Source organism: Carassius gibelio, chromosome B18 (genome assembly GCF_023724105.1).
Source record: "Carassius gibelio isolate Cgi1373 ecotype wild population from Czech Republic chromosome B18, carGib1.2-hapl.c, whole genome shotgun sequence".
Taxonomy (NCBI): domain Eukaryota; kingdom Metazoa; phylum Chordata; class Actinopteri; order Cypriniformes; family Cyprinidae; genus Carassius; species Carassius gibelio.
The window spans coordinates 19,399,104-19,425,240 of record NC_068413.1 but is presented as its reverse complement, the minus strand read 5'-3'; the positions used below and the strand labels follow the sequence as shown (position 1 = coordinate 19,425,240).

Below are 26,137 nucleotides of genomic sequence, written 5' to 3'. Positions count from 1 at the left end.
TGACTCGTGAGAGCTGCTTATATAAAGCTTTGAGTGCACTGCTGCAAATAATACATATTAGTATATCGAAGTATTTATTCACGCTGGTCAGCATATTTAATTAGTCTACACTTCTGAATCAGTCATTAGTCTCCTACAGTTATGTCCAATCACATAGCTTGCGCGTCAGGATCTTGTCAAGAGCAAATTTCTTGCCTCAGGCTTTATTCTATAATTATCCTTTGCGTAATGATTTTGCTTTTCATTTTGAACGATCGATTATTATTTGACACACAAGGCTCCTTCACAAAAGTCCTGTCAGTAGAAATAAAAGCAAGCATGTGAGATGAAATTAATGAGCAGAATGTAGCCTACCATATCATATGTGGAGGTGTATATCATTAATTTGAATTATGATTTCAATACCACATTTCCATTATACTCTTCAATGCTGCAGCGTCTTCTAGAGGTTCAAGATGAAGATAACAGTGGCATAAAGTAAAAAAATATATTTTTTCTAGGTTTTCTAGGACTCTGCCGCCACCTACCGACTAAGAATGGACGTGCAACTAGCGGCACAGATCTCAGTTACTTTATAGGCCTAGATTATATATTAATATTTAAATGAAATATATACATAAAATATTTAATTACAAAACCTGATCCATACACCACAGTCTGATATGTAAATAATAACAGAAAATCACCACAAAATAGCTTGGTAAATAGTTTATATATGACTGTATCTTTTTATCTTTGCAAATACAGCATAAAAAACACATGGTGACATTTCAGAACATTAAAGCGGGTCTGAGCCATTAAGACGTACGTAGTGAGAATGTTCATCTGCAATTTTACAAATTAAACAACAACAACAACAACGAGACGCTCATCTTCATTCTCTCCTGACATTTCATCACTCACAATGAAGGCTGGCCTCCGCTTCCAGGCCAAATTCACAGTCGGCCTTAACACTGATTTCTTCAATGGTGCTTGTCACTTCAAAATATCAAACATTTAATGCATTATTGAAAAGAAGAAGAAAAAATGGATACATTTGTATTTACACTAATCAAATGTTTTTTTTTTTCAAATACACTGTAGCTCTATATCTTTTATATATATTTCTTTAGATTTATAAATGTCACTGCCAGATGCACTCCAACAGAATCCAAATCCCAATTAGAATCCGATTTCAAATCAGAATTCAAAGTAGAGTCGGTTCATTCATCTGCTCGATGCTCCACACTCCATCGTCCCATAACAGGGTTTTCACCGGTGGGTGGAGCCACGTGTAAAATCACGCATGCATTATAATTACACACACGTACTGCTGGGCATCTTGTACAAAGAGTGACTCTAAACCACTATACAGCTTCCAAATTACCTGCAAATACAAATGTATATTTAAACCAAAAAAAAAGTAAAATTATAATAATATTTAAAAAAGGCTTTCAGTACCAGTACATACTGTATATAGCGCTTGCAGCACAAGAGACGTCATACATTCAGCATGGGAGAGACAGGCACTCTAAGGGGCAGCTATGCTATTGGGGTCCTCCCTCTCCCTGCACAAAACATTAACACCGCTCTCTCCAAATCCACCAGAAAGTCGTCCCAACACGTGAACGAAGGACCGTTAGCGATGGCAGAAACAACGCTTTTTGAAGCTTGGAATCAGCTGAATCATTTGCTTCATAAAATCATTTACGGTTTCAAAGCACACAAAATCTGTACAGACTGGCGGCACCTGCTGGTCAAAAAAAGTGTAAACGTAATAAAAACTCATTATGACACCTTTTATAAACCAACTGCAAATATTTTCATGAAAGTGTAATCTATTAAAGGTAATCCACAAATAATTACATATGAAGGTTCTTTGAAGTTTGCGTTTTATTAATTTGTATTGTAATTATTGTTTTTGCTTCATTTGGCAGGTGCTAGGCAATTAGAAGCGTAATTAGAAGTATAGCCTAATTTTCTTAAATTATACATGCAAACTTTATTAAAAATGAACCTGACTCAGTTAAAAAAAAAACACTACTAGTTTCACTAGATCCACAGCATCTGGATTTTTATGTTTTGAAGTCGAGGTTTGAAACAATTCGGCATCACAAAGCCTTACTTAAGCTAAAATCACATGATTTGGGGAGTTTGATTCAGCGATTCGAAACAACAACTACAAAAAAATGTTTCATGAAGCCTTGTTTCAAAAGGACCTATCGCAAGTTTCGTGAATTACAGGTGTGGTCACAATATCGTAAATTTCGCGTCGAAAGGTCTACTATAAATAGCTTAGCAATGTATCAAGCTCAGCTCACACTTAAGCCTCTTTCAAACCAAGCAAAATCTGCACGGTGAACTCTTTCCTCCTCACAAAACGTTTGCAGACTACTATCAGAATGACTGGAGTTTGCTCAAAAACAAGGGTGAACATGACCCTGCAGGAGTTCAAGAAATAATAGTTCACCCAAAAAATGAAAGTCTCTTATATATATTTTTTTTCTATACTATGGAAGTTCATGGCTACCGCAATTATTAGTTCCCAACACTCCTCAAAATGTCTTCTTTTGTGCTCAACAGAAATATACACAAAGAAATGAGGTTGAGTAAATGATGACAGAATTTTAATTTTGAGTGAACTATGGCTTTAAAATACAGATGCATCTGGAACATCTTGCTTTCAACATTTTATTTAACCCAAAAGCGTTAGTATTTTTTGTTGGAAAGTGCCTCGCGCACACAAACACACTAAACTACGCTGGACAGACAAGCGCACTCAGTTTGTAGAAGAGAACCCGTTCCATAGTTAATCAAAGGCTCATGAGCTGCAGACAAACAAACCCTAGATCGCACATTGACTTTTGGCATTTAAAAAAAAAAAATAACACTGATATCGATGGATGGTCCCTATAATTACACTTCAATGGCCCGATAAAGGTAAAGAAATGCCCTGGACTGGCTGCCCACCATAAATATCTTTTTTATCTCTCGGAAACACACCTCTGCATTATCTAAAAAAATGACATAAAAGATTTCAGCACACACATCAGGAACTCCCAGATCCAACGGTTTTGATGGGCAGGACGAAAGCAACATAACAGGTGAACGTGTAACAAGTTCTTGCCAATTCACACCTGCCATATCAAAACCAGCAGCTTTCCAGTGGGAGTGTGGACGCTTTAATAAAACGGGCACGAACTGTCTGGCAGCCGAGACGGAAAAAAGGCAGACTAGTTTCTTGGTTTGTGGTTTGAATTTCCATTTGCGTTCTCTTTCTGCTGTGGTTATTTTTCTGCATATTCTATTATGGCACAAAGACGTGAAGAGCGCGAGAGGCGTTCCCGAGCCCCGGGGGTCTCTCAGCCGTCGTCGGGTGTGCTGGCCTCTTCGGGGAACTCGTCGGACGAGCCGCTCTTGTGGATGCGTCCTTCGCTGTGCATGCTGTGGAAGGTTTTCTTAAAGGCTTCCATCATGGAGTGCGCCAGTTTTTTGGCCTCCAGTTTACTTTCGCACTCCACGGCGTGGCAGTCCATCTGGAAGGTCAGATCGTCGTTGATTTGCCGGTAGATCCAGGCGAAGACATTGGGGCTGACGTCGTGATCCGCCGTGCAGTACGCGATGCGAGCCACCTGGAAGGTGTCCATGGCCCCCGTAGTCTCGCCCCGGCCGTCCAGGTGATGCAGTCGTACCTGGAACGGCCGGATCTCCAGTATGCCGTTGCTAGAGGTGATGGAGTCATCGTGGGCCACTGATGTCCGCTTGGTGTCCCATAATCCCACCACAGCTGACTCGGTGCAGCCGGACAGGAAGTGAGTGCCGGAAATCGTCACCTTGCCAAGGTAGGTTACCTAGTGAGGGGAACACACAAAAAGAAAAATTCAGACAAATGCCCACATGCATGAAAGATATAGATATATATGCAAAACATTTGGGCACACAATAAACAACTAGTTAATAACCTGAAAACAATACATGTGTTTGCTTTACTGGTTACTGAATGTGTTATATATTTTGTTATACTGAGAATATGTGGAAATGTTTTGTTTCATCTATCATTTTTTAATTATTTGATTTTTCTTAGTATTTATTTTCACATATCTGTGCATGATAGAAACACAGTATGGATATTATATTACATAACTTTCAGTTCAGTAATCATTTTGTGGAATTGCAATAATAATGGAAAAAAATAAAACTCTTTAAAACTATAAATTATTATAGAACTCTAAGTATTAAATAAGGTCTGTTTTGTTTGGGTCGATTTATTAATTACATTTTACATTTTCCAAAAAAGAAAAAAAAGAAACACTTTGGGGAAAAAATATTATATTAATATATAATAATTATATTATAATAGTTATTATTATTATTATTATTATTATTATTATTATTATTATTATTATTATTATATTAAAATGATACCATGTAATCATGTAACACATTTTAAAACTAAAAGCAGAATTCGTCACATTCTTTTTAAAAAATAATAAAGATTTTACACATATTAAATGTGTGCCGTTCCTTGATGGTTACACTACTTCACATAAATCATAACCTTTAGTTAAAAATGAAAAAAATAAAAAATAATAATAATAACACACACACACACACTATATATGAACTTTAGAGATACACTGTTTTTTTTTAATTATTATTTTTATTTTTTAAGAAAAACAAAAGATTTCAGTTAAGCGGAGTAGTTGTGAATACCTGATCTTGTTGTGTTTGAATGTATGTGTTTTGGCAAAGGTTTGGGAAGAAAAACACTATGTCTGTCTATCTGTTTTCCTCTTCCAGACGTTTTGTTTAGTCTGCATCCACAAGGTCTAACTCTGGCCTCCCATTTCTTTAACTCATTTAAGTATTCAATTAAACAATTTTTTTTGTTGTTGCATTACACACTGTACAAACTTTGAAGACATGCAAGAAGTCGAACATCTGTGCTGTACTTGCTAAGAGAATTTCAGAACACAATGCCAATTCATCCCTCTCATGAACATGACTGTAGCGTCTCTCTCTCCAGATGCGTTTGGTTTTTCTTAATCTCATTCCTTCTCTCGTGTCTGAAACAGAAAGATGAGGCCTTCCTGCGAGCAGGGAGCGGAAATGCCTGTAATATCTCTTCTCTCCTGAAAGTGATTTACATCAGAGCGAGAGAGAGAATGAGAGAGAGGATGAGTGTTCTCTTCTGGAGGAAAGCATTCGAGCTGAAAGCAGCCCCTCACTACTCTACGACGTGTGTTTCCAATACCTGATGGATAACATGAGGCCTTAAATCGCAAATGAACTCAATAACACAACAAGAAAAAATGTGAGAAGTGTTGACTACTGTTCAAAAGATGAGGGTCCGTATGAAATTAATACTTTTATTCAGGAAGGAAGGACACATTCAAATTGATCAAAAATAACAATTTATGTTTATGTGATTTTTTTTTTTCAAATCTCACAAAATATTAAAGAGCAAAAACTGTTTTAACACTGATAATAACTGGAAATATTTCTTAAGAAGCAAATCAGTATATTAGAATTATTTCTGAAGGATCATGTGACACTGAAGAGTAATGATGCTGAATATTCAGCTGTGCATCACAGGAATAAATTACATTTGGCAATATATTCTAATAGAAAACAGCTATTTTAGATTGCAATAATATTTCAAATTTTTTATTGTATTTTTGATCGAATAAACGCAACCATGATGAGCATAAGTGATTTCTTAGAAAAATATGTATCTGACCTCAAACTTTTGAACAATAGTCTATATAAAACACACACACACACAAAAGATGCATAAAAACTCTGGTAAGCTAAATGTTTTGTGCCAAAAAAAAAAAAAAGTCTCCCCAAAAATCATTAAAATATATTAAGTGAAACCAAAGTTTAACAGCCCAGTTAACAAACAAACAAACAAAAAAAAAAAAAACAATATTTTATATATATATCTATATATATATCTATATATCTATCTAATATATATATATATATATATATATATATATATATATATATATATATATATATATATATATATATATATATATATATCTTTTTTTAGTTTGGAGTGACCTTCACCAATGAATTATTTACAGTAAGATAATATTTACAGTAAGTAATATTTGTTTTATTAGATAAAACTAAAATCAAACCATACTATCCACGATCCTCACCCTTCCATCATCAAGTCATTCCTCATCTATGTGATGTGTGTTCCCTCAGCGGCGACATGACAGATTACAGTCTTTCTGAGAAAGTGTGTGTTTGTTCACACGAACCTCACGATGTCTGCTCCTGTGTGTGTGAGCGTGTATCTCAGGTTTAAACTCTGAGAAATCATCAAACACGGGCAGATTGATGCCTCTCAGTCACCACAGAGTCTAGACAGCGACAGAGCGCTCATTCATCTCTCCGTCCTCTCACATCCAGACCACTGAGAGCCATCCGACAATACAGCTGCTCTTCCAGATCCCTGATGCTCAGGGCTCAAAGTGACTGACTGCAAATACATTAACCTGATGAAAATACAGCATCCTATGATTGTAAATTAACTAAAATATGTAAAACATGTAGTATATCCACACAGTGGAAGCACATGCACAAACCTACACTAAGTACATGGAGAAGCAATGTTGTTTGTGCAACTCTGTTATGCAACATGTGGCCACAATTACTCACTATGTATGTGATTCACTCCTTTAGTACTTTATTCCAAGGGCTGGGTGTTATGGACAAAAATAGATGCATCTCAATTTTTTTAGCCTTTCAGTAAAAATTTTCGACATTCATGTATTTACAACAAAATAATTTGATTTATTTTTCTTTTTCAGAGAAACTTCTGTTTCAACCAAACAGTCAATTTTGTCTGTACAAAGCAATATATATATATATATATATTTACAAGGTTAATAGGCTTGCAATTTTGTATGCAAACCAAATTTTATTAAAAAAAATAATATTATATTTACTGCGGTATTTTCAACCAAATAACTAGTTAAATCACAAGGCAGTACCAAAAAAAATAATAGTACCCAGTACTACTTTGTCTACCAATTATGTAATGGCATATACAAATCAGTCAAAAACCAACAAATATTTCCACCACACACTCATAAAGCTCTACAACTAAACAAGTGGCTCTGCTGCTGACTCTTGTGTCCAGCAGGTGGCAGCGTGACGAATCACAGTCTTCTGCTGCTCAACACTCTTCACCAGCTCAGCATTCCAGAGCGGAACGTTAATGATTCCAGAATGAGAGGCGCATGTGTCCCCCGAAACACATCTGCACACAGTCATATACACAGAGAGAGTGTATGTGTGTGTGTGTGCCTAAGCCATAGAAAGTTTCTTCTGAGGGAAAGTGATGGCTTTATTTGGTCTGTGTGTGTGTGTGTGTGTGTGTTTGAGTGGGGGGGGGGGGGGTCACTATGTGTGTTAACAGAATATATTTAAATGTGTGTGTGTGTGTGTGTGTGTGTGTGTTTGTGTGTGTAAACAGCACACAGAACAGACTTTGTACGCGCTGAGCTCACAGAAAGAATCTTTCATAATGAAGGCTTTCCCAAACATACAGCACCAACATACACAGAAATAAACTCCACCAAACACATTCTCACAAAAAAAAGCATCTAAATGAAGAGTAGCTAGTACACACACACACACACACACGCGCGCACTATGAGTCACCCGCTCTAAGTGTTGCTACACTGCTGAGGTCCAGACACATTCTCTACACAAGTGTGTGAACAAAGCAAATTTTGTGCGTCACTGTATTTCGAAATTTGTCAGAACTCAAAACATAATGCTGGACAAATGTGTGCCGCATTCTCAGAGTCGCCACATGAGGTGCTTTCGCAACATTTGCAGAAACATCATCTTCTGGAGTCTGTTTTCTCTGTCATGGCACAGAAACAGTTGAAGAGACTCTTCCTGGTCAATTCAGTTAAAGCTGGTCAACGTTTACATGTTTCTGTGATTTGGTTGATTACCACATTGTTGATTCAACATTTTTACCATTATGGGGCATAAAAAAAAAAAAAAAAAAAATTTTTTATTTGAACTGAAATATTAAATGATTTTATAAAATGAAATTATACTTTTAAATATGAAGCTATACCTGTTAGTAGGTGGCTGCAATTTACTGTCTTAATGAGCGAGTCATTGAATCATATACTTAACCAATTCGTTTAAACTGCTGATTCATTTGTGAGTCTTAATAGTGGATTATTGAGCAAAACATGATTTTTGGCCATTGTGCTTAAAAGTGCTGGCAGATGAACGTGAGATTGCGGAGGCGGAGTTAAAGCAATTCAACACACACACAAAAATAATGTTTCCATTAATGATGAAATTTTGATTTCCAACATTATGAGGTAAAAAAAAAAACATAGGTGAATGAGATCTAAGAACATGCCTTTATAAAAAATATGCCAAATGATATTTAATGCTGGCTTTAAAAATGTGGCGCTCAAAGATGTCTGTCTAGCACAACCTTCCACAGACCATCAACCAAAAACTTGTGTAGCAGTACCGTAACAGTACCCAGATTGCACAATAAGTGCCATTTTCAAGTCCAAGGATGTCTACTTCAGCCTCATGGCTTCTTTAACAGGGTCTCGCTCTCTCAAAGTGCTTATTCAGTTCATGGGAATTCTAAGAATAAGACAGAGACAACAGGGCAGAGGAAGAATGTGTTTATGGCGTATTGTGGTGACAGTTTAAACCCATGTGTGACCCTGATTAAAGAGCGGCCAGTTCCACAAACCACACAGTTATGAGGAGATCAATACAGAAACCACAGTTACAGACACACAACAACACACACATTCATGGGAAACATTCATCATTCAATCACATCTGTCTGCACACACACTGCAGAAACAACACCCAGTACAATCTCAATGAGACGCGAACTATTAAGAACAGGAATAAGACGATCCTGAAACAAGAAATGGCTTGAAATCGGGATTATTAAAACTAGTTACTTAAACATACATACACACACATACATATATACATATATACAGATGCATTAAGAGCTGGGGGGTGAAAACTTTTGAACACGATGAAGATGGCCAAATTTGTCTTATTTTGTTGAAATATAATTTTTTTCTATTTAGTTCTGCCCTTCGTCAGCAACAGAAGATACTTGTATGTTTCCCGGTACACAAATTAAGTACAATTTACCTTGATCTTCAAATTCCAAAAGTTTTCACCCCCCAGCTCTTAATGCATCTAGTTTCCTTCTGGAGCATCAGTGAATGTTTGAATCTTTTTAAATAGTTGTGTTTGAGTCCCTCAAATGTCCTCAGTGTGATAAGATGCATCTCAAAATCATAAAGTCACTGCTGGAAAGGGTTCAAATATGCAAAGATGCTGGGAAACGGTAGATTCTGTAGGACCTTAAAGATTTTTCTGAAGAACGCTGCTCAGTTTAACTGTTCAGAACAAACAAGGGACTCATGCACAACCATCACAAAACAGAAAGACAGTCGAGGATCATCATGTGACAGAACACAGTACTAAGAACCAAGGGTTCCCAAACTTTTGAGTGGGGTTATTTTAATAATTTCAGCATTTTTTTTGTCTTGTGGAATAAATGTTAAAATATTTTATGTACAATATCTTACTCAGGACAGTACTAAATAAAAAATAACATGCATTTAGTATGATCTCTCTTATTTTTTGAAAATTACTCATATTTTCACAGATTCTGCAAGGGGTGCCCAAACTTTCGAGCCCCACTGTATGTATATATATATATATATATATATATATATATATATATATATATATATATATATATATATATATATATATATAAATAATTAGTAGTACAATTAATACAATTCTAAATTAATAAGAAGACATATGAAACTGACCCAGATCAAAACAACAAAAAACAAAACTAATGAAACTTTAACATTTTAAATATAAAAACAAAACAATAACATAATAATACTTTGAAATATATATATATATATATATATATATATATAAGAAATTAACTAACCAGGTTACAAAAACAAAGAAACACACATAACATGGTAGTCTACTTTACAATTAAAATAAAAACAGAAAATACAAAAAAATACAACAAAAATTCCTAGACTTAAGCTCATTTTTATTTCAGCTAGTTGCCGAAGCAGCATTTAGAATTTTAATATAGTTTAAATTCATGCATTAAAATAACTTAACGTAAAACATGAATTAAATCTATATAAACATTAAAAAAAAAAAAAAAAAAAAAAAAAAAAAAAACACAAAGATACCAAAACTTAACGACATGATTCAAACTGTTAATAAAACTACAATAGCATCTCAATGACACTAAAATAACACTGGTTTAAACAAGAAGAGCAGACATTTTATATATGCTATTGCCTAGTGAGAAGTGAACACACACACACACACACACACACACAGAGCGGGGATGATCGCCATGGAAACAGCATATAGGCTAGCTTTGTTGTGTCGTTACATAATCAAAGGGTCTCAATGGATGATTAGGTGCTTCTTTCTGTCTTTCTATCACTAACCCTCTCTAACAGCTACCCTCGTGCAACAACACGTGGTCAGACATCGTTTCAAACGGCCTCTGCCATCTCAAGAAACATGCAAATCATTAGAAAACCAGTCTACACCCAAAAATGTAGAAATGCTTGTGGTGGAGTGTGAGTGAGTGTGTTTAGGGCAAACCAGATGCTTTATATTCTCTGAGGTCCATGTTAAAATACACAGATGAAAATATGCGAAATGTTTCAACGGAGCGCAAATATGTGCCCACAGTACATTCCTTAATGGTAGAAATGTGGCATAAATTATGGAGGCTCTACGGCTTTCAAGAGAAGGAACGAGAAACACTAGTGAGGTGGAAGAAACACGACAGAGACAGAGATACTCAGCATTTGTCTTAGCCAGCATTTTGCCATGAATGGATGCTGAGGTTTCCATGGCAACAACATCGCAGCTTCTTTAGTAGGCCGATATCCTTGAGAGATTTTCTGTATTTTTAGCTGATGTATTATTCGGATGTTCTTTTCTCTCAATACATGCATGTGACTCTATAATATTCTACAAGGACAGGTCGACAAACACTAGAACACGAATACATCCAAATGCAGGAATCCATTTTTAATATGTGAAGCGTGTCATATGTGCACCACTATTGGAACTTCAAAAAATATTGTTTTCCCACTGGACAAATAGGTTGTCCTGCCCAAACTCAAAACACTGCAGAACAAAATAACACACTTCAATTTGAATATCTTCAGGATTATTTGGGTCATTGTGGAGCTCTTTTACATTTAAAAATCAAATCAGGTCAATGACATGATGCACACTTATATGTTTAGATCTATTAATGTGTTTTGTAGATATGCATGCAAAATCTACATCTTTAAACATTGAGGTGATTCAACTATCCTGAGATCATGACGAAGAAACCTCGTTAAAACTGTGACATTCTTGAAAAGAACAAAAACTACAAATATTTTAACAGAACTGCTTGACTGTTTGTTTAAATTTGAAAACCTTTTGTCTGCCAAATCATTTGGTGCAACCAAGATCCAGATAAAGCATAATACATTAAATAATATTATAGAGAAGACACATCATCAGTCGATAAAATATTTGATAATTGTATATTTTTAAGACAAAGCAAAGTTAGTTCAGATTATAACATGTCATGCAGTTCGACTCCCTAAAAACACAATTACATTATATCTTGAATGAATAAATCACGATATTTCAAAAAACAGATGTTTCTTTTTTTGATTATACAATGTTAAGACGTTTACACGCACATGCATTCAAGGAATAACTAAAAAAAAAGGTTATTTCCTTTATTACTTGATGGTTGCACCACATGACGATAAATTTAAACTTCTTGTGAAAATGGTATCAACGTTTTTTTCAAAAGTACATGACAACAACATACATTACTAGGAACTTGTCACACTTGTTTTTCTTTTAAGACGCTCTTATTTGTCATTGAGCATTAAACACAACAGCTTGTTCACCTTGTATCCTGTGTGTGTGCGGTTCTTGGTGTGAGGTGCGGTGGAGCACAGCTCGATGGCTTCTGGCTCATGAAAGATCACTGTAGGCAGCGGCTCCTTGCGGAGCGTCAGCACGTTGAGTTTGGTCTTCAGCATGGTCTGTAAATGCTGAAAAAAGAGAAGAACAACTCCGTTTAGGCTGCAGTTTGAACATTTTTAACAAATACAGATTCACAGATGCCTCTATTTAAACTCATAAAACACCATTTCAACAACTTGGATGTTATGCGCAAACGATTCATTCATCTGTCCAAGTTAAAGTTTACGGCACACTTGTGTGATATTTCACAGGCGTCTGTCTCTCTCTATCGCAAAAATAATCTATTTACAGCTTATTCCACAGAAGAACGTAGAGAAGGAGCAATGGAGGCCTTCCATGAAAAACGTCCTGCTCTTTATTTGTGCTTAAAAGTTTACCAAAACATATCAGTCTGCATTTCCGCAGGGTCATAATAAAATGTCTTCTAAAACAATGATAATTCAAAGTTTTGGGATGTCGACCTTAAACTTCCCTTCCTGAAATAAGATATTGTTATCCAAACTTTACCTCCTGCAGAGCGAAGTGTTCCTCTCCAGAGAGAGAGAGAGTTTCTGAGAAACAAGAGGACATTCTCAGAGTAGAGTCCTCATTTCAGGAAGCCTCGACACACATTTTCTCCCTTTACATCAACACTGGATGCACGTTTCTGTAACTTAGGCAAGTTTTCAATGGGCTGATCCACAGGAACAGTTTCACTTCTGTTTTAAGTGGCCAACAAAAACAAGTGCTGAAGAAACATCACGGGGCTGAGCTTCAAAAAGAAGCTTTAGTACCAAACCAAAGAGCATTGTTAAGGATTCAGAATTATTTGGGATTTGCTAGAAGCTGCATGTGCTGAGAACAATGTGACCCAGCAAAAACAAAATCATCTCATTGGATTTTTAACTGTACCTGTGCATGCAAAAGTATCTCTGAGCATGCAAAAGTGCTTTGATAGACTTATTTTGAACCTCCAAAATGTTTCTTACATTATCTCTCAGCTGAGGTCTGCCAATATCTGCTACGATTCTATTCAAAACAATGTTCCTGGCCCAAACTGCTGCCAAAGAGCTTCACTTAATGACTTCCACACCTCAACTACACTAATACCCGAGTTTGTCATCTTCAACCAAACTTAAGGGTCACATCTGCAGCACAGTGCCACACTAACAACAAATTAAACCAATGGTTCTTAAACATGTTCCTAATCAAAAATACTGGATTTTACTCCTCAGTTCATCAGTAGTTGCTTCAAGATCAAAATAAGTGGGTGAAACATAAGGGAGATATCCAAAACATGGACTAATGTGGGGCCATAGGGCAAACAGGGTTTGGAAATTTTACACTTGTTTTCATCATTTGGTCGAAAAGTTTGAGTCCATTATTTGGCACATTTGCGTCATCAACTTGAGTACTCGTGGCAAACAAACAAAGGTCCAAAACAAATGCTCTACTGAGAAAAAGGTAGGGCTGGACGATTACGACAAAAAACATAATCGTTGATTACTCTCTTGAAAATGTAATTGTGATTATTAATAACGATTATCACAATTTACATTAATGATGTTTATACCATTGTTTGATGCAACTGCATGCTGTATTTTTATATGAAATAAGCTGAAAGTGTAAAAAAAAATATTGGGAAAAAACGAACACAAATAATGATAAAATAATGGTACGAATACTACTAATAAGAACAATATAAAACACACTAAGGATTAATTCATGAATATTAATCAGGTTGTGTCTGTTGTGTTTGTGCATTAGCTCCGCCCACTACCGGAGAAACCGGAAGTTCTTAATCTGAAGAATTACAAAGGAACGCCATTATTTTGACAGGAAAATACATCAAAGAATATTGTTTACATGTGGCGCGTCAATTCTGTCTCTATTCTCTATCTCTCTACATGTGTGTGAGACAAAGCGACGGCACATTGTGCGCCTTTACACTAGAGTTTATGGTATGTCAAATAAAATGCAATTAAAATATGCAATGTTTCTATGCATATAAAAAAGGGAGGTAGAAAACTTGTCAGATTTAAAGGGATCATATGATTTTTTTTTTTAAAGATCATTATTTTGTGTAATTGGTGTAACAGAATATGTAGATATGCTATAATGTTTTGAATATCGTAGCACTCGTCGGAAATGTAATGCCCCTTTCCATAATCGTGAGCTTCATCTTTCAAAATAAATGTTAAGACAGTTAATAATGTCCTTAATTTTACCATCAGTTCAAGCCTGAAAGAGGAACAGTGACGTGACAGAGACAGTGATGAAGCTCCTATGTGATTGCAGTACACAAGAAACACACACATAACGCGCGAAACTCTGCATTTGGACATTCAACAGCAAATACTTAAACTAATAACAAATTATACTTACAGTAGCTGATTCAGAAGCGCCAGATTGTCATAGCAAAGTCAGAATTATCTCCTCTCCTAGGTTCACGAAACTGTTGTCCATAAAATGTGTTGCTGTTCAGTTGTAAGTAATCTTAAAGATTTTTAAATGCATCTACTTTCAGAAGGTCAAATAAAGCGCTTTTGCTTTCTCCTAGATGCACACACATCTTCCTGACATGACTGTTTCAACACTAACTGTGTTACTGAAACCACGCCTTCTTTATTTGTGTGAACATTTGGGCGGCATTATGCAAATTTTCCACAGTGAAGTAGACATGTGGGGGCGTGTTTGAATGAGACGTTTTAGGGGGGAGTGGCAGAGTCTTAACTTAGATTTAAGAATATCTCTTTTGATTTGAGACTTTAGTCTTTGCAACTTTACAGATCTTCTTTATGAACCAAGAGCTTGTGACACTCCAAAGAGAAAGGAAAAATTTTAATTGCATCATATGACCCCTTTAAACTGTGAACCATGTATTTTTGTGTGTGCCCACAACCTGCTGTGTGTGGGTGAGAGATGAACCTAAACTGGGTCAGTGTTTAACACATTATACGGATGTTTGTGGGTCTGTCCTACAATGATGGGTTTAACAAGACCAGGAGTGTCTCTGTTCATTCATATATCACTCACAGACAGAGACAGAAAGAGAAAAACACAAGAGAGCTGGAGTGAGTTAGTGAGGTAGTGAGACAATGGAAACGGTTCAGCCAGATCTCTGGTGGCTATCAGCTTGATTACATCTGACAAGCCTCGTATTTCATCCACTCTCAGATTTAGCTAACTTCTGGCGACATTCTTCAGCAATTTGGTCTTGAAAAAATATAGGTCAGAAACACATAAACAGAGTCTTTGCAGAATATTTTGAGTTAAATGCAACAGTCTTCACGACGGCTGCCAATATCTGCAACAATTCAAAACACTGTTCTTGGCCTTCACTGCTGCCAAAGGCCTTCGCTTAATGACTTCCACAAATGAACTACAAAGCCATCTCCATGCCGTCTCCACTCATCTTCAGGGACATGTGTAGCCACCATTAGATTATCCAGGCAATGTTTTCAAACTCCGTTTAACTGTTTGTTCAAAGCGTGAACTTCCCATTCATGTCTCAATGGTCTGCGCTCCAGATATTTTCACGCCTCAATAGTAACAGTAAATTTAATAGCAAATAGCCTACATTTTGCTGTTCACTTATTGTATACAGGCTTCAAAATTAATAAAAGATGTGTTTATTTGTGAGGATGGTCATAAAGAACAAAACCTGTAAGAATCATAAACTTTTCTTGGCCAGAGAGCTCATTTTCCACAACGATCCAAAAAGCTAGTCCAAAAATCCTACTAGGTTTTTAACAAGAGAATCAGGGTGATATGAACTTGGCCTGTACAAATATAGTAGGCCTAGTCACTGCAGCAATTTATTAAAGGGATAGTTCACCAATAATCAATTACTCACTACTCATACAGGTTGTGACAAACCTGTAAGACATTTGTTCACCCCTCGAAACACAAATTAAGATATTTTTTGATGAATTCAGAGAGCTTTCTGACCCTGCATAGACAGCAAGGGAACTACCATGTTCAAGGCCCAGAAAGGTAGTAAGGACATTGTTAAAATAGTCCATGCAACATCAATGGTCCAATATTTTGAAGCTACAAAAGCAACGACTTTATGCAGCAATTTTTTCTCTTTCATGTCAGTATTTCAGAGGAATCCAATTGCGCTTCCCCTTCTTAGCTTCATTAAATTATGGTTGAAACACTGATGTCATTTGGACTACTTTGACAATGTCCTTACTATCTTTCTGGGCCTTGAACGTGTCAGTTGTGTTGCTGCCTATGCAGTTTCAGAAAGCTCTCGGATGCCATCCAAAATATCTTCATTTGTGTGCCAAAGATGATCAAACGTCTTATGAACAATACGAGGGTGAGTAATCGATGACAGTTTTTACTTTTGGGTGAGTTATCCTTTTAAGACAAATTAATTGCATGGCATTTGCAGCTCAGGCGATTGGCTCAAAGTGTGTCCAACCAAACTTTGCAAGAGATGCGAAGAATGCGAGTTGCTCTCCAAAGGCGATTTATTGGTCTATTTGAAGACTGACTTTCACACAGAGATGGTATAAGCCAATAGTAGGTTAAGAATAAGAGTGTGTACAGACAAAGCTTGAATGTTTCAGTGTGTGCGGCCTGTCCGGGTTTGCATATAACTTTATGATGGTCCGTGTTTCATTTCACATGGACCTGCCAGGGCCAAGTTAGGACAGACACGTAGGAGGTCCCATGCTGCCACTCGATACAAATATCTGACCAAATGGTGTGGGAAGATGCCAATGGCAGCGGTAAACCTCAAAGTCAATGCTGGCCCCGTCCACCTTCATAAAAACACCAATCAATGTCAAGTAGCACAAGCACCACTCACACATACGTACAAATAAAAATATACATTGGTTTAACTGTAAATGCATTCATTTTCACATATTTTTCTGGAGTATTTGCACACACACGCATTCCCACCCATAAGCTCTCCGTGAACCCTGTGAGAGATTCCTGCCAGACACTAGAGAAGCTAACGGCAGACATATCTGTGGTATACCCCCAAACTCACTCAACACACACACACCAAATTATATTCTTGGAAACTCTGCATTGTAACAAGTAATGCAATAAGGTAGTATTGTACTACAGTTCTCTCAATTAATCCTTTAAAGAACACCCAAAAACACATACTTCACACAAATGCCAAACCCAAATCTCTCCTCTCCATGCGAACACACTACAGAAAGACTGGATTCAACTTTAAAGGTGGGTTCACTTCAGTTCCCTTATAATGACAAACACTGGAACAATGTGGGATGGAAATTTCTACAACAGGCAATTTTGTAATGGGACAAAGAATTAGCATCTACCATGGGCGTCTTTTCCGGATAGACCTCAGTGTTTTAGAAAATTCACTGTTATTTAAAAGTCAAAAATCAAGTTACCTTTGATGAGCTATTCTCTGAGATTTAAACTCAACTGAACTCAGATCTTTGATATTTTTAACTTAAATTCAGACACTATTGTTACCTACAGTAGTATTTATAGCTGAAAATGTAATTATTTGCACTTATAGTTAGCTTTAATTTATGATTTGGGGCTTTGTGAATCAAACTGTTACAGGATATTACATTTTAAACTTGTTGCATTTAATAAGTGTAGAAAATTGTTTTAGTTTATACTCTAAAATACAGCTGGACCGATTATCGGTGCCAATATTAAGAACTTTTATGGTTAACAGTATTGTTCATTTTCAAAACCAATACACAGATAAAATAATAAAAAAGTTTTCGCCAGAGCCCACTTTATTTTTACCATAATTGTAATTTTTGCAACAGATAGTTCACTATTGGATAGTTCACAAAAAATTGAAAATCATTAACTTGCCCTAAAATAGGAATTTCTTCTTTTCTGTTAACATAAAAGAAGATATTTTAAAAGATGTTGGGAAACAAAGTTGCTATTGACTTAAATTGAGTAATCTTCATTGTATCTCCACACTATGGACGTCAATGGCTGCCAGCAACTGTTTTTTCCTCAACATTTAAAAAAAATATCTTCTTTTGCATCCAGCAGTAGAAAGAAACTCATATATAGATTTGGATCAACTTGATGGTAAGTAAATGATGACAGAATTTTCATTTTTGGGAGAACTATCTCTTTTAAAAAAAGGCAGACCTGAGAAGTGCATTATATTCTGATTTAGCATTGGCTCTCCAGAGCAAGATTTGAATAGCCCTGGTCTGAGACTCCTAAATCGATATTTTACCAATCTTTTTTGTTAAAATTATGTAGGAAAAGTAATAGATTAATTTATCACAAGAGTTCACATCAAAAACCTACATCATAACAGGAGTTCTGACCTGTGTCAAAAAAAAAAAAAAAAAAAAAAGTTGTCTTTGTTGCCTTTTTCTCTATCACATTTTAGAAATCATCAGAAATTATATTTCACTTGAAGACTTAAAATCTCAAAATGCATCCTTTGAAACCCATTTTAAAGTCAAACATTGCATTCCCATGAAAATGGTACATCAAAATCATATTACAAAATGTTTTCAGTCATGAATTATAAAAAATTAGGTTTGGATCATGCACTTTCAAGTCTATGTTCAAAAATGTGAGTGACAGACTATGTAGATATGGGAGGAAAAGAAGAACTTCTTGCATTAATTAGTTACAGCTTGTAACAAATAAAAATGTTTTTTGAAGTATAGACAAATCAATGTGGGCATGTTTTGCATTGGTGGCATAATTTCTGTTTGTTTGTTTTTTTGGGCATTTGAACAGAATTACAAGTCCTGCTGAGACTGGTGAACTCTAAAGGGATAGCTCTATCAATGTTTACTCACCTGCACATCGTGTTCAGATCACTGACTTACTAAATGATCCAGTCTGAGATGTTAACATCTCACTGGACGTGATGTTTATGATAGGATGGGATGGGGGTGGTGGGGGGATTCATCTGCTCTGATTATAACTTGATAAAGGTCAGTTCTGAAGCTCAGTTTCAAAAACAACAACACAGAATACAGCAGAACGGTTCCAGATCACAGAATGGGAGACACGAGAATGATATTGAGCATTGCCAGTAACCCAGCGATGCCCGTTACCATAGAAACGCCATAAAGAGAAAGCCTGCCTGTAGTCATGGTTACCATGCAGCGGACGCCGTGCGTGCTTCAGTGCATTCTGAGAAAAGTGCGTTGCAAAAGTATTAGTGTACACGAGTGTTTGTGTGTGGAGGGCTCATGAATTAGATCTTGTTTCAATGCATTGTAAGAGAATCAGCCCCAAGTCCCTTTGTTAATTGCAACATCAGGCCATTGCCCATCACTAGTGTGGCAGTCGTATAACTGTACCATGCCTGGAGGGTCTTTGGAATCAACACTGGGAATGTACTCTGCTCAAATCACAGTGAGACCCTCAGCGCCGGAGAAACGATGTCTTGATTTGTGATGCTAAGAATGTGTGTTTGTGTAACACTCGATTACACTGGGCAGAACGTTCTGTATTACAGATAGCCATGCAGGAGTGATGTGAAACCTATTTTTTGCCTCAAAGCAAAATCTCATTCACTCACACAGTAGCACACAGAGTAATGACAGAACATTTCCATTTTGACACAAGTTCCCCAACTCAACTGAGTTTAACTTGTTTTCAACCCAGAATATCCTGGATTTATTACCTGATAAGATAAATCAACTTGAGCCATAATTTCAAATCATCCATCCTTTCCTTTTTGTACCAAATTTACAACTTGCCACAACGACATAATTATTCTTCTATTAGTTATGTACGTGCATGATCATGTATGGAAGAACATTTTTAATTATAATTTTTACAATTCTGCTTTTAAATCCTCCGAAAAATGTCCCTACTTGCCACCTTCCATTGCTAGTGCTTCACTGTAACCTCATTGTTATCTTAAAGAAAAAGTCTTAATCATTTTATATGGAAAAGAACATTGCAACTGCGCTTAACTTCTATTAAAGTTGCAATATTCCTGTAATAAACATGATACGTTTTGCATTTATCAGAGTACTAAACCATGCTTTCTACATGCTGTCTCAGATCCAAGTGAGAAATTGCTCTGTCTAACTTCAAAATGAGCAAAGTGTGAAAACACAAGTAAATGCTGGTCTGCACAAAGTCAATGAACCACAAGGGTCTACTCAAAAAGCAATGGGTTTTGAGGTTGGTTCTGGCCAGTTGAGATCCAAGAGAATGGGGTTATGCTGGGTGGAGCTCTCTGAGAGAACAAAACTCTTCAATATATTCTTTGACTGGCTAACATATTGGTGATTATACTTCGGCAATATGAGATATAATATCCTACTGTTGCCATACATAATATCTGATTGTAGTGTTTGATGGTATAATCCCATTAGATTAAAATCTCCATGATGTAATGCTCTTAATACAGCCCATGGAATTCAGTGAATCCTATTATATCCAGTCTTTATGAGATTAGAAAGAGCTCACTCCAGATCCAGGAAACTGAACTGTGTGTAAACAGTTCTAGTTCATGTCTTTAACTATGTACTCATTTTTAAACGTATTACCAAGTACATACAGTAAACAGTTCTTAAAATAACCATTTTTACTGGTGAGAAGAATTGAAATTATCATTTTAATTATCAAAAAAATTCAACAAAAATACACTTTTTTCACTATAAAGAACCTTTAAGGTCACATGAAAAGATTCTTCATGGAACCATTAAAACCAATAATGAACCTATATTTTTAAGAGCAATACAGCGATTCAATTAGGTACAATATTGTACTTTAGATAGGGAATATTAATTTGAACACCAGTGTAAATAGCATATACTATTATCTATTTAAGTACATACATGTACAATAAGAAAGCATCAGGAATGCTTTAAACACTCAGATTTATTAATTATTAAAATGGTGTCAACTGACGAGTAAACATGTTCCTGAAATACTGTGTATGAAGTACATACTATGTATTTTACTGGTGATAAACTAAAAAAGGGGAAAATCTGTCTTTTGTTACGTCTTTAAATGGTTTATAGTGGATTGAGACAAACATTTTGATACGCATAACCGCACATTTTGTTGATCAAATCAGTAAAAGCAGCTTTCAAAAGAGTTTACTATGCTATTTAATCAGTGTCACCATGCCAAACTCTGGGGAAAGGTTGTGCAAGTTTATCTGGCAAAGTCCACCCAGCTCCACATCTGGATAATATTACAAACAGTGGAGACGTGAAGCCCAGCACCCCAGGAGATAAAAATAAAAATACTTGACGTGAACTTTTCTTTTTTTATTTGAAGGAGATTTACAGGTAACTGCTGGACTTCATCTATAACTGGATGAATTTGAATCCTTGGAGAAATCTGGCTAAATATTCTGCACAGAAACTGGATTCCAGTGTCGCTTCCTTGCAAAGTTACACTGTAAAAAAAAAAAAAAAAAAAGGCACAGCTTGTCAACAGATGTGCTGTACGTGTAAACCCAGTCTGAGGTGCCATTCAGATATTATCAGGCATCTTGAACTGTTTTAAGTTGACATTCCGACTTAAAAACATAAGGCTCAATCGTAGTATTGTGTCTGCATACTTTAGGATTCCCACACCTTTTTAACCAATTTCCATGGACTTTCCATTTGTGATGTATGGCCAGGAAATAACTGCTACAGGAAAATTCAGTTTAAGATGGTAGCTTTAGCAAAGCTTCTTGCCGTTTCAAGCTGGTTGTTAGCTGGCTGTCCAGCTTTCATGCGTCAAAGGCCATCTTAAGCTATGGTATGACCAGCTGGTAGCTAGTTTGATGCTGCTAATGATTAAGTAAAAAATTCTGTCATTAACTCACACAAAAAATTCATTCCAAACACTAAGACTTTTGTTCATTTTCAGAACACAGATTAAGATATTTTTAATCCCGTGCTGCATAACACAGGAGAATAAACCTCACTGGTTCTCACGTGTCAAGCAAGCCTGCTTGAGCTCCTAATGTGTGCGCTGATTAGGGTTTATACTGAATTAAATCTGCTCATTATATAAAGAGATCAATTATCTTCAGAAAATGTGGACTAGACCATTCAATTCATATCAGTTTAGCAATCTCTTTATAATTGTTTCAAAGTGTACAAAATGTGGAAGAACAGAAATCTATCGGATCTCATTAAAAATATCTTATTTTGTGTTCCAAGATGAACAAACGTCTTATGAGTTTGGAATGACGGGAGAGTGAGTAAATCGTGTAAGAATCTTCATTTTTGGGTGCACTGTCCCTTTAAAGACCAGTGTGGACCAGCTAAAAACTTAGCTGGTTTTAGTAGGATTGTAGGCACTCTTCTGAAACTAACAGATCTGCTTTGTGATGAGCAGTGACTTTGTAGAAGTCGTGACTTTTACACATTTAAATAATTTATATGGGTTTTTCCAGGCCTGAAAACCTCAATTTTGAAACTCTCCAGTTGACGTGGGACTCGCGGTGTTTAAAAACAGCGCAAAAGCAACACAAGAACGCGCCCTGTGTGAACGCGCCCTCAGCAAGGCCAGGAGCACAGTTGGTTCCAGCAGCACAACAGCGTCGCTCCAGCCATTACACAGACAGCAGACAGACACACCGACGCTGGGAAATGGCCTTGGGTCTGGAACGGCATGATATGGGTTAGAAGAACTGTAAAACTTCCGCTCTATTTTGCGACCAGACTAGCAGCTGCAGTCCATACGCGCTGAGCTTCAGCCAGGAACAGCGATACAAAGTTGAAGAGGTGTAGCAGTTTATCAGATGAACGGAGGCTGAATGAGGCTTGCTGGATGGCTGGCCTGCACACCGCGTCTCCAAAATGAACGACAGACAAATAAAAGCGTTTCTTACAGAAATTAGACGTCCGATCTTACCTGCAATCGCTCCGACGCAGGCTGCCACATTTTTGTAGATGATACGCTCGATTGTCAGGCTGGAAACAGGGATAGACCAGCTATATCATCTGCTCGCTGACGGCGCGTGCTTGCTCCTTCTCTCTCCTCAAGCAATCCCGAGGATAATATAAAGAGACAGTGGATTCCAACGGTGCGCAAGAACCAAACTCCGCCTGTGTGAACGCACAGGCTCTTTTCTTTCTTTCTCTCCCCCTTTCTCTGTCCCTCTGCGTCCTCCGCCCCCTCTCTCGACTGCTGTTGTTCTCACAGTGACCAGAAGAGGGCGCCACTTAGTGCAACGCCTCAGACGTCACGTTTATATTTTAAATATTTATTTTCACAAAATTCATGAATGCAATATTATAGAATACAAATGTTTTCACATATGATGCGCAACTCTAACAAAATCCATTACGTCATAAAACATGAGATTTTTAACATCAAGAATTATATGATGAACATGAATGATATTCAGTTCACAAAAGTTGTCACGGAGGGCGTTTCTAGCTTTGATAAGTTGTATTTGCTTTTTGATTTCGTTGGGCTGTGCACTACTGGGCCACCTTAAGTAAGTATTCGAGTATGAACATATTTTGATAGTCTTATATTCATAAATGACAATCAATCCTCATTTATCTACAGTAGTACGGATGCGTGCACAAACTGCATGCGCAATAAAGAGCTGCTTTGTCTTTGACAAATTAAAGCAGACATTTGCAAGTTTTGTTTTCCCACAATAGTTTGTAAGGTAAGTACACCTAATCCAGTACTCTTTTTGTTTTATGTCTTTAAAATATTAAGCTAGTTTACTTTCTCCGTTTTTAGAAACCCCTGCTAATGATTCAGCGCATGCGTGAACTGTTCAAATAAAATACGAACAAATTCAGAACTTTATGCAGCTCTGATTCTAAACAGCAGCAGAAAACACGACTTGATTGCTGAAATATTCTAAAAGAAAATAATTATCTAGAAAAGGGTCTTAATAATAATAATCATAATAAAGTTTTCCTTTGAAATATATCTTCATTTTAGTTAATAGTTTACACTTGCCTTTACGGTTTTATGTCCACTATGCCAAACTTTGTAAGCCAGAGAGAGAATAAATAAATAAATACAGATATCCAAATTTATTTTAAAGAATCTATAGACCGATATTTCTGCTATATATCGAACATTATTGCCCCTATGACAAATAGTTCCATTCTTATTTAGTAAGACTTTTTTTTTTACAACTAGGTATAAGCTTTCAAACCAGTTGTCCACTGAATGAATGAGTGTTTTGGGGACTCACAGAGAAGCAGTGTGATTAACTCAGACCTTCTGGAACCATGATATCACAGGTCAGAGACTGACCCTACCCAAATGCTGTGTTAAATGAAGATTTTCCATGTTTAACAAACAGTTAAACCACCAAATCTCAAATCTATGTTACATCCATAGTAGCCTACACATCTGGTATTTAAAGAGAACATTTAAAAATGCAATTTATATTCTGGTCTTAGTTTGTACGATGGCTAAGGATGCAGCATGCTCACACATATTTGACCTATTATTAATTTACTTATTCATGTACTTTTCAGTTTAATTCATGTGAGTGCACTTTTTAAAAATAATTACAATCACAATATTTTTGAATAAAAACGGCATCAGATACTGTATGTACGTTTCTGTTAATCTCATAACTGCATATGCATCAGAATCCAGGATTTTGTATTTTCTATATGTAGTAGAACAATTGCATTCATCTTTATTCTAATCCAGAAACTGATTCTAGTCGAATGAGAGGTCAAATAAACACTTATGGGGGTTATAAGGGACCTCAGTCTGTCTCAGAGGTCAAAGCCATCAAAACCGTGTCCTTTCTTGCCTGTGGTGGGGGGACTTCTGAGCGACCAGAGCATCATCACAGTACGCCATTCTTACAGATGTTTACTTTCAGAACATCTGGAGCCCACACAAGGTCGCTGAAGGTTCCAGGACATCGTTTGAACTCCATATAAGGGCACGGCCAGCTGGGGGACATTCCATGTGCAGACTGATGGTAGAAAACACATCCTCTCTTACCGTCTGCATCTGAGTGTGTGTTTCTCATCATGAGGCATGAGACACGATTGCAACACTGAATTCTTTTACAAATGTCACATTTGCTTTCTACAAGGAAAGTGGTTCTGAGTTTGGACTGTTTGGAGAGATAAAGTGTGTTCGTGTGTGTATGAGGCGTAGCATCTGTTCTTTTTTGGATAAACAAAACACGTCTGATGCGTGCGGCATCTTCCTAAACGTCTGGTTCCCTGTGATAGGAAGTTACATGTTGTGCTACCTTATCTACAATTAAATATCTTCAACATGTACTAGATACATCCGTTTGTTCTTTTAAAGGGGGGGGGGTGAAATGCTATTTCATGCATACTGAGTTTTTTACACTGTTAAAGAGTTGGATTCCCATGCTAAACATGGACAAAGTTTCAAAAATTAAGTTGTACGTTTGAAGGAGTATTTCTGTTCCAAACATACTACTTCCGTTTTGTCACAAGTTTCGGAAAGTTTTTTTCGAGTATGGGTCTGTGTGACGTTAGATGGAGCGGAATTTCCTTATATGGGTCCTGAGGCACTTCTGCCGGAAGAGCGCGCGCTCCCGTATAGCAGAGCAGAGACATTCACTGATCAGAGCGAGAGCGTCGCGAAATGTCACAAAAGGAGTGTGTTTTTGGTTGCCAGGGCAAGACAACCCTGCACAGATTACCAAAAGAGAAACAGCATTAAGGGACCAGTGGATGGAGTTTATTTTTACAGAGCATCAACGGAGTTGTGCAAGTGTTTTTGTTTGTTCCCCTGCATTTCGAAGATGCTTGTTTTACAAACAAGGCCCAGTTTGACGCCGGATTTGCGTATCATTTATTTATTAAGGATAATGCAGTCCCAACGAAAAAGGGCCACGATCGTGTGTTGGAACCGCAGGCGGTGAGTAAAACTGCTTCAAATATCTCTGTGTTATTAACTTAGCTATTGGCGCGTAAGCACATCAAGTAAACAACATGCGATGTTGTCATCAAACTGCACTTTCCACATGTAACGTTACAGCTAAAAAAAAAAAAAAAAAGATGACAAAGTGGAACTTAGTCATTTTCCAAAACCACTAAGCAAATATATACAGTTTCAGTACATACCACACAGAGACGTTGTTGCTGATGCTGCTCTTGTTAAATTTCAGCCTCGGGATCTGATTCTGGATCATAAATATACACTG

General features: G+C 36.7%; 1 protein-coding gene and 1 long non-coding RNA gene across 2 annotated transcripts; one reads left to right on the top strand and one right to left on the bottom strand.

The window, feature by feature from the left end:
* Positions 1-693: 693 nt before the first annotated feature.
* Positions 694-23,018, bottom strand: LOC127977662 (PTB-containing, cubilin and LRP1-interacting protein). Its single transcript, XM_052582647.1, has 3 exons — positions 22,870-23,018; positions 11,997-12,143; positions 694-3,830 (listed from the first exon to the last, which is right to left on the bottom strand). The coding sequence occupies exons 1-3, from the start codon at positions 22,897-22,899 to the stop codon at positions 3,342-3,344; spliced, it is 666 nt and encodes a 221-aa protein (XP_052438607.1). The 5' UTR covers positions 22,900-23,018; the 3' UTR covers positions 694-3,341.
* LOC127977663 (uncharacterized) lies at positions 22,894-25,246 on the top strand. The gene is made up of 3 exons (XR_008158281.1): positions 22,894-23,041; positions 24,127-24,230; positions 24,830-25,246. It is a non-coding gene; the product is annotated as an uncharacterized LOC127977663 (long non-coding RNA).
* Positions 25,247-26,137: the final 891 nt, after the last annotated feature.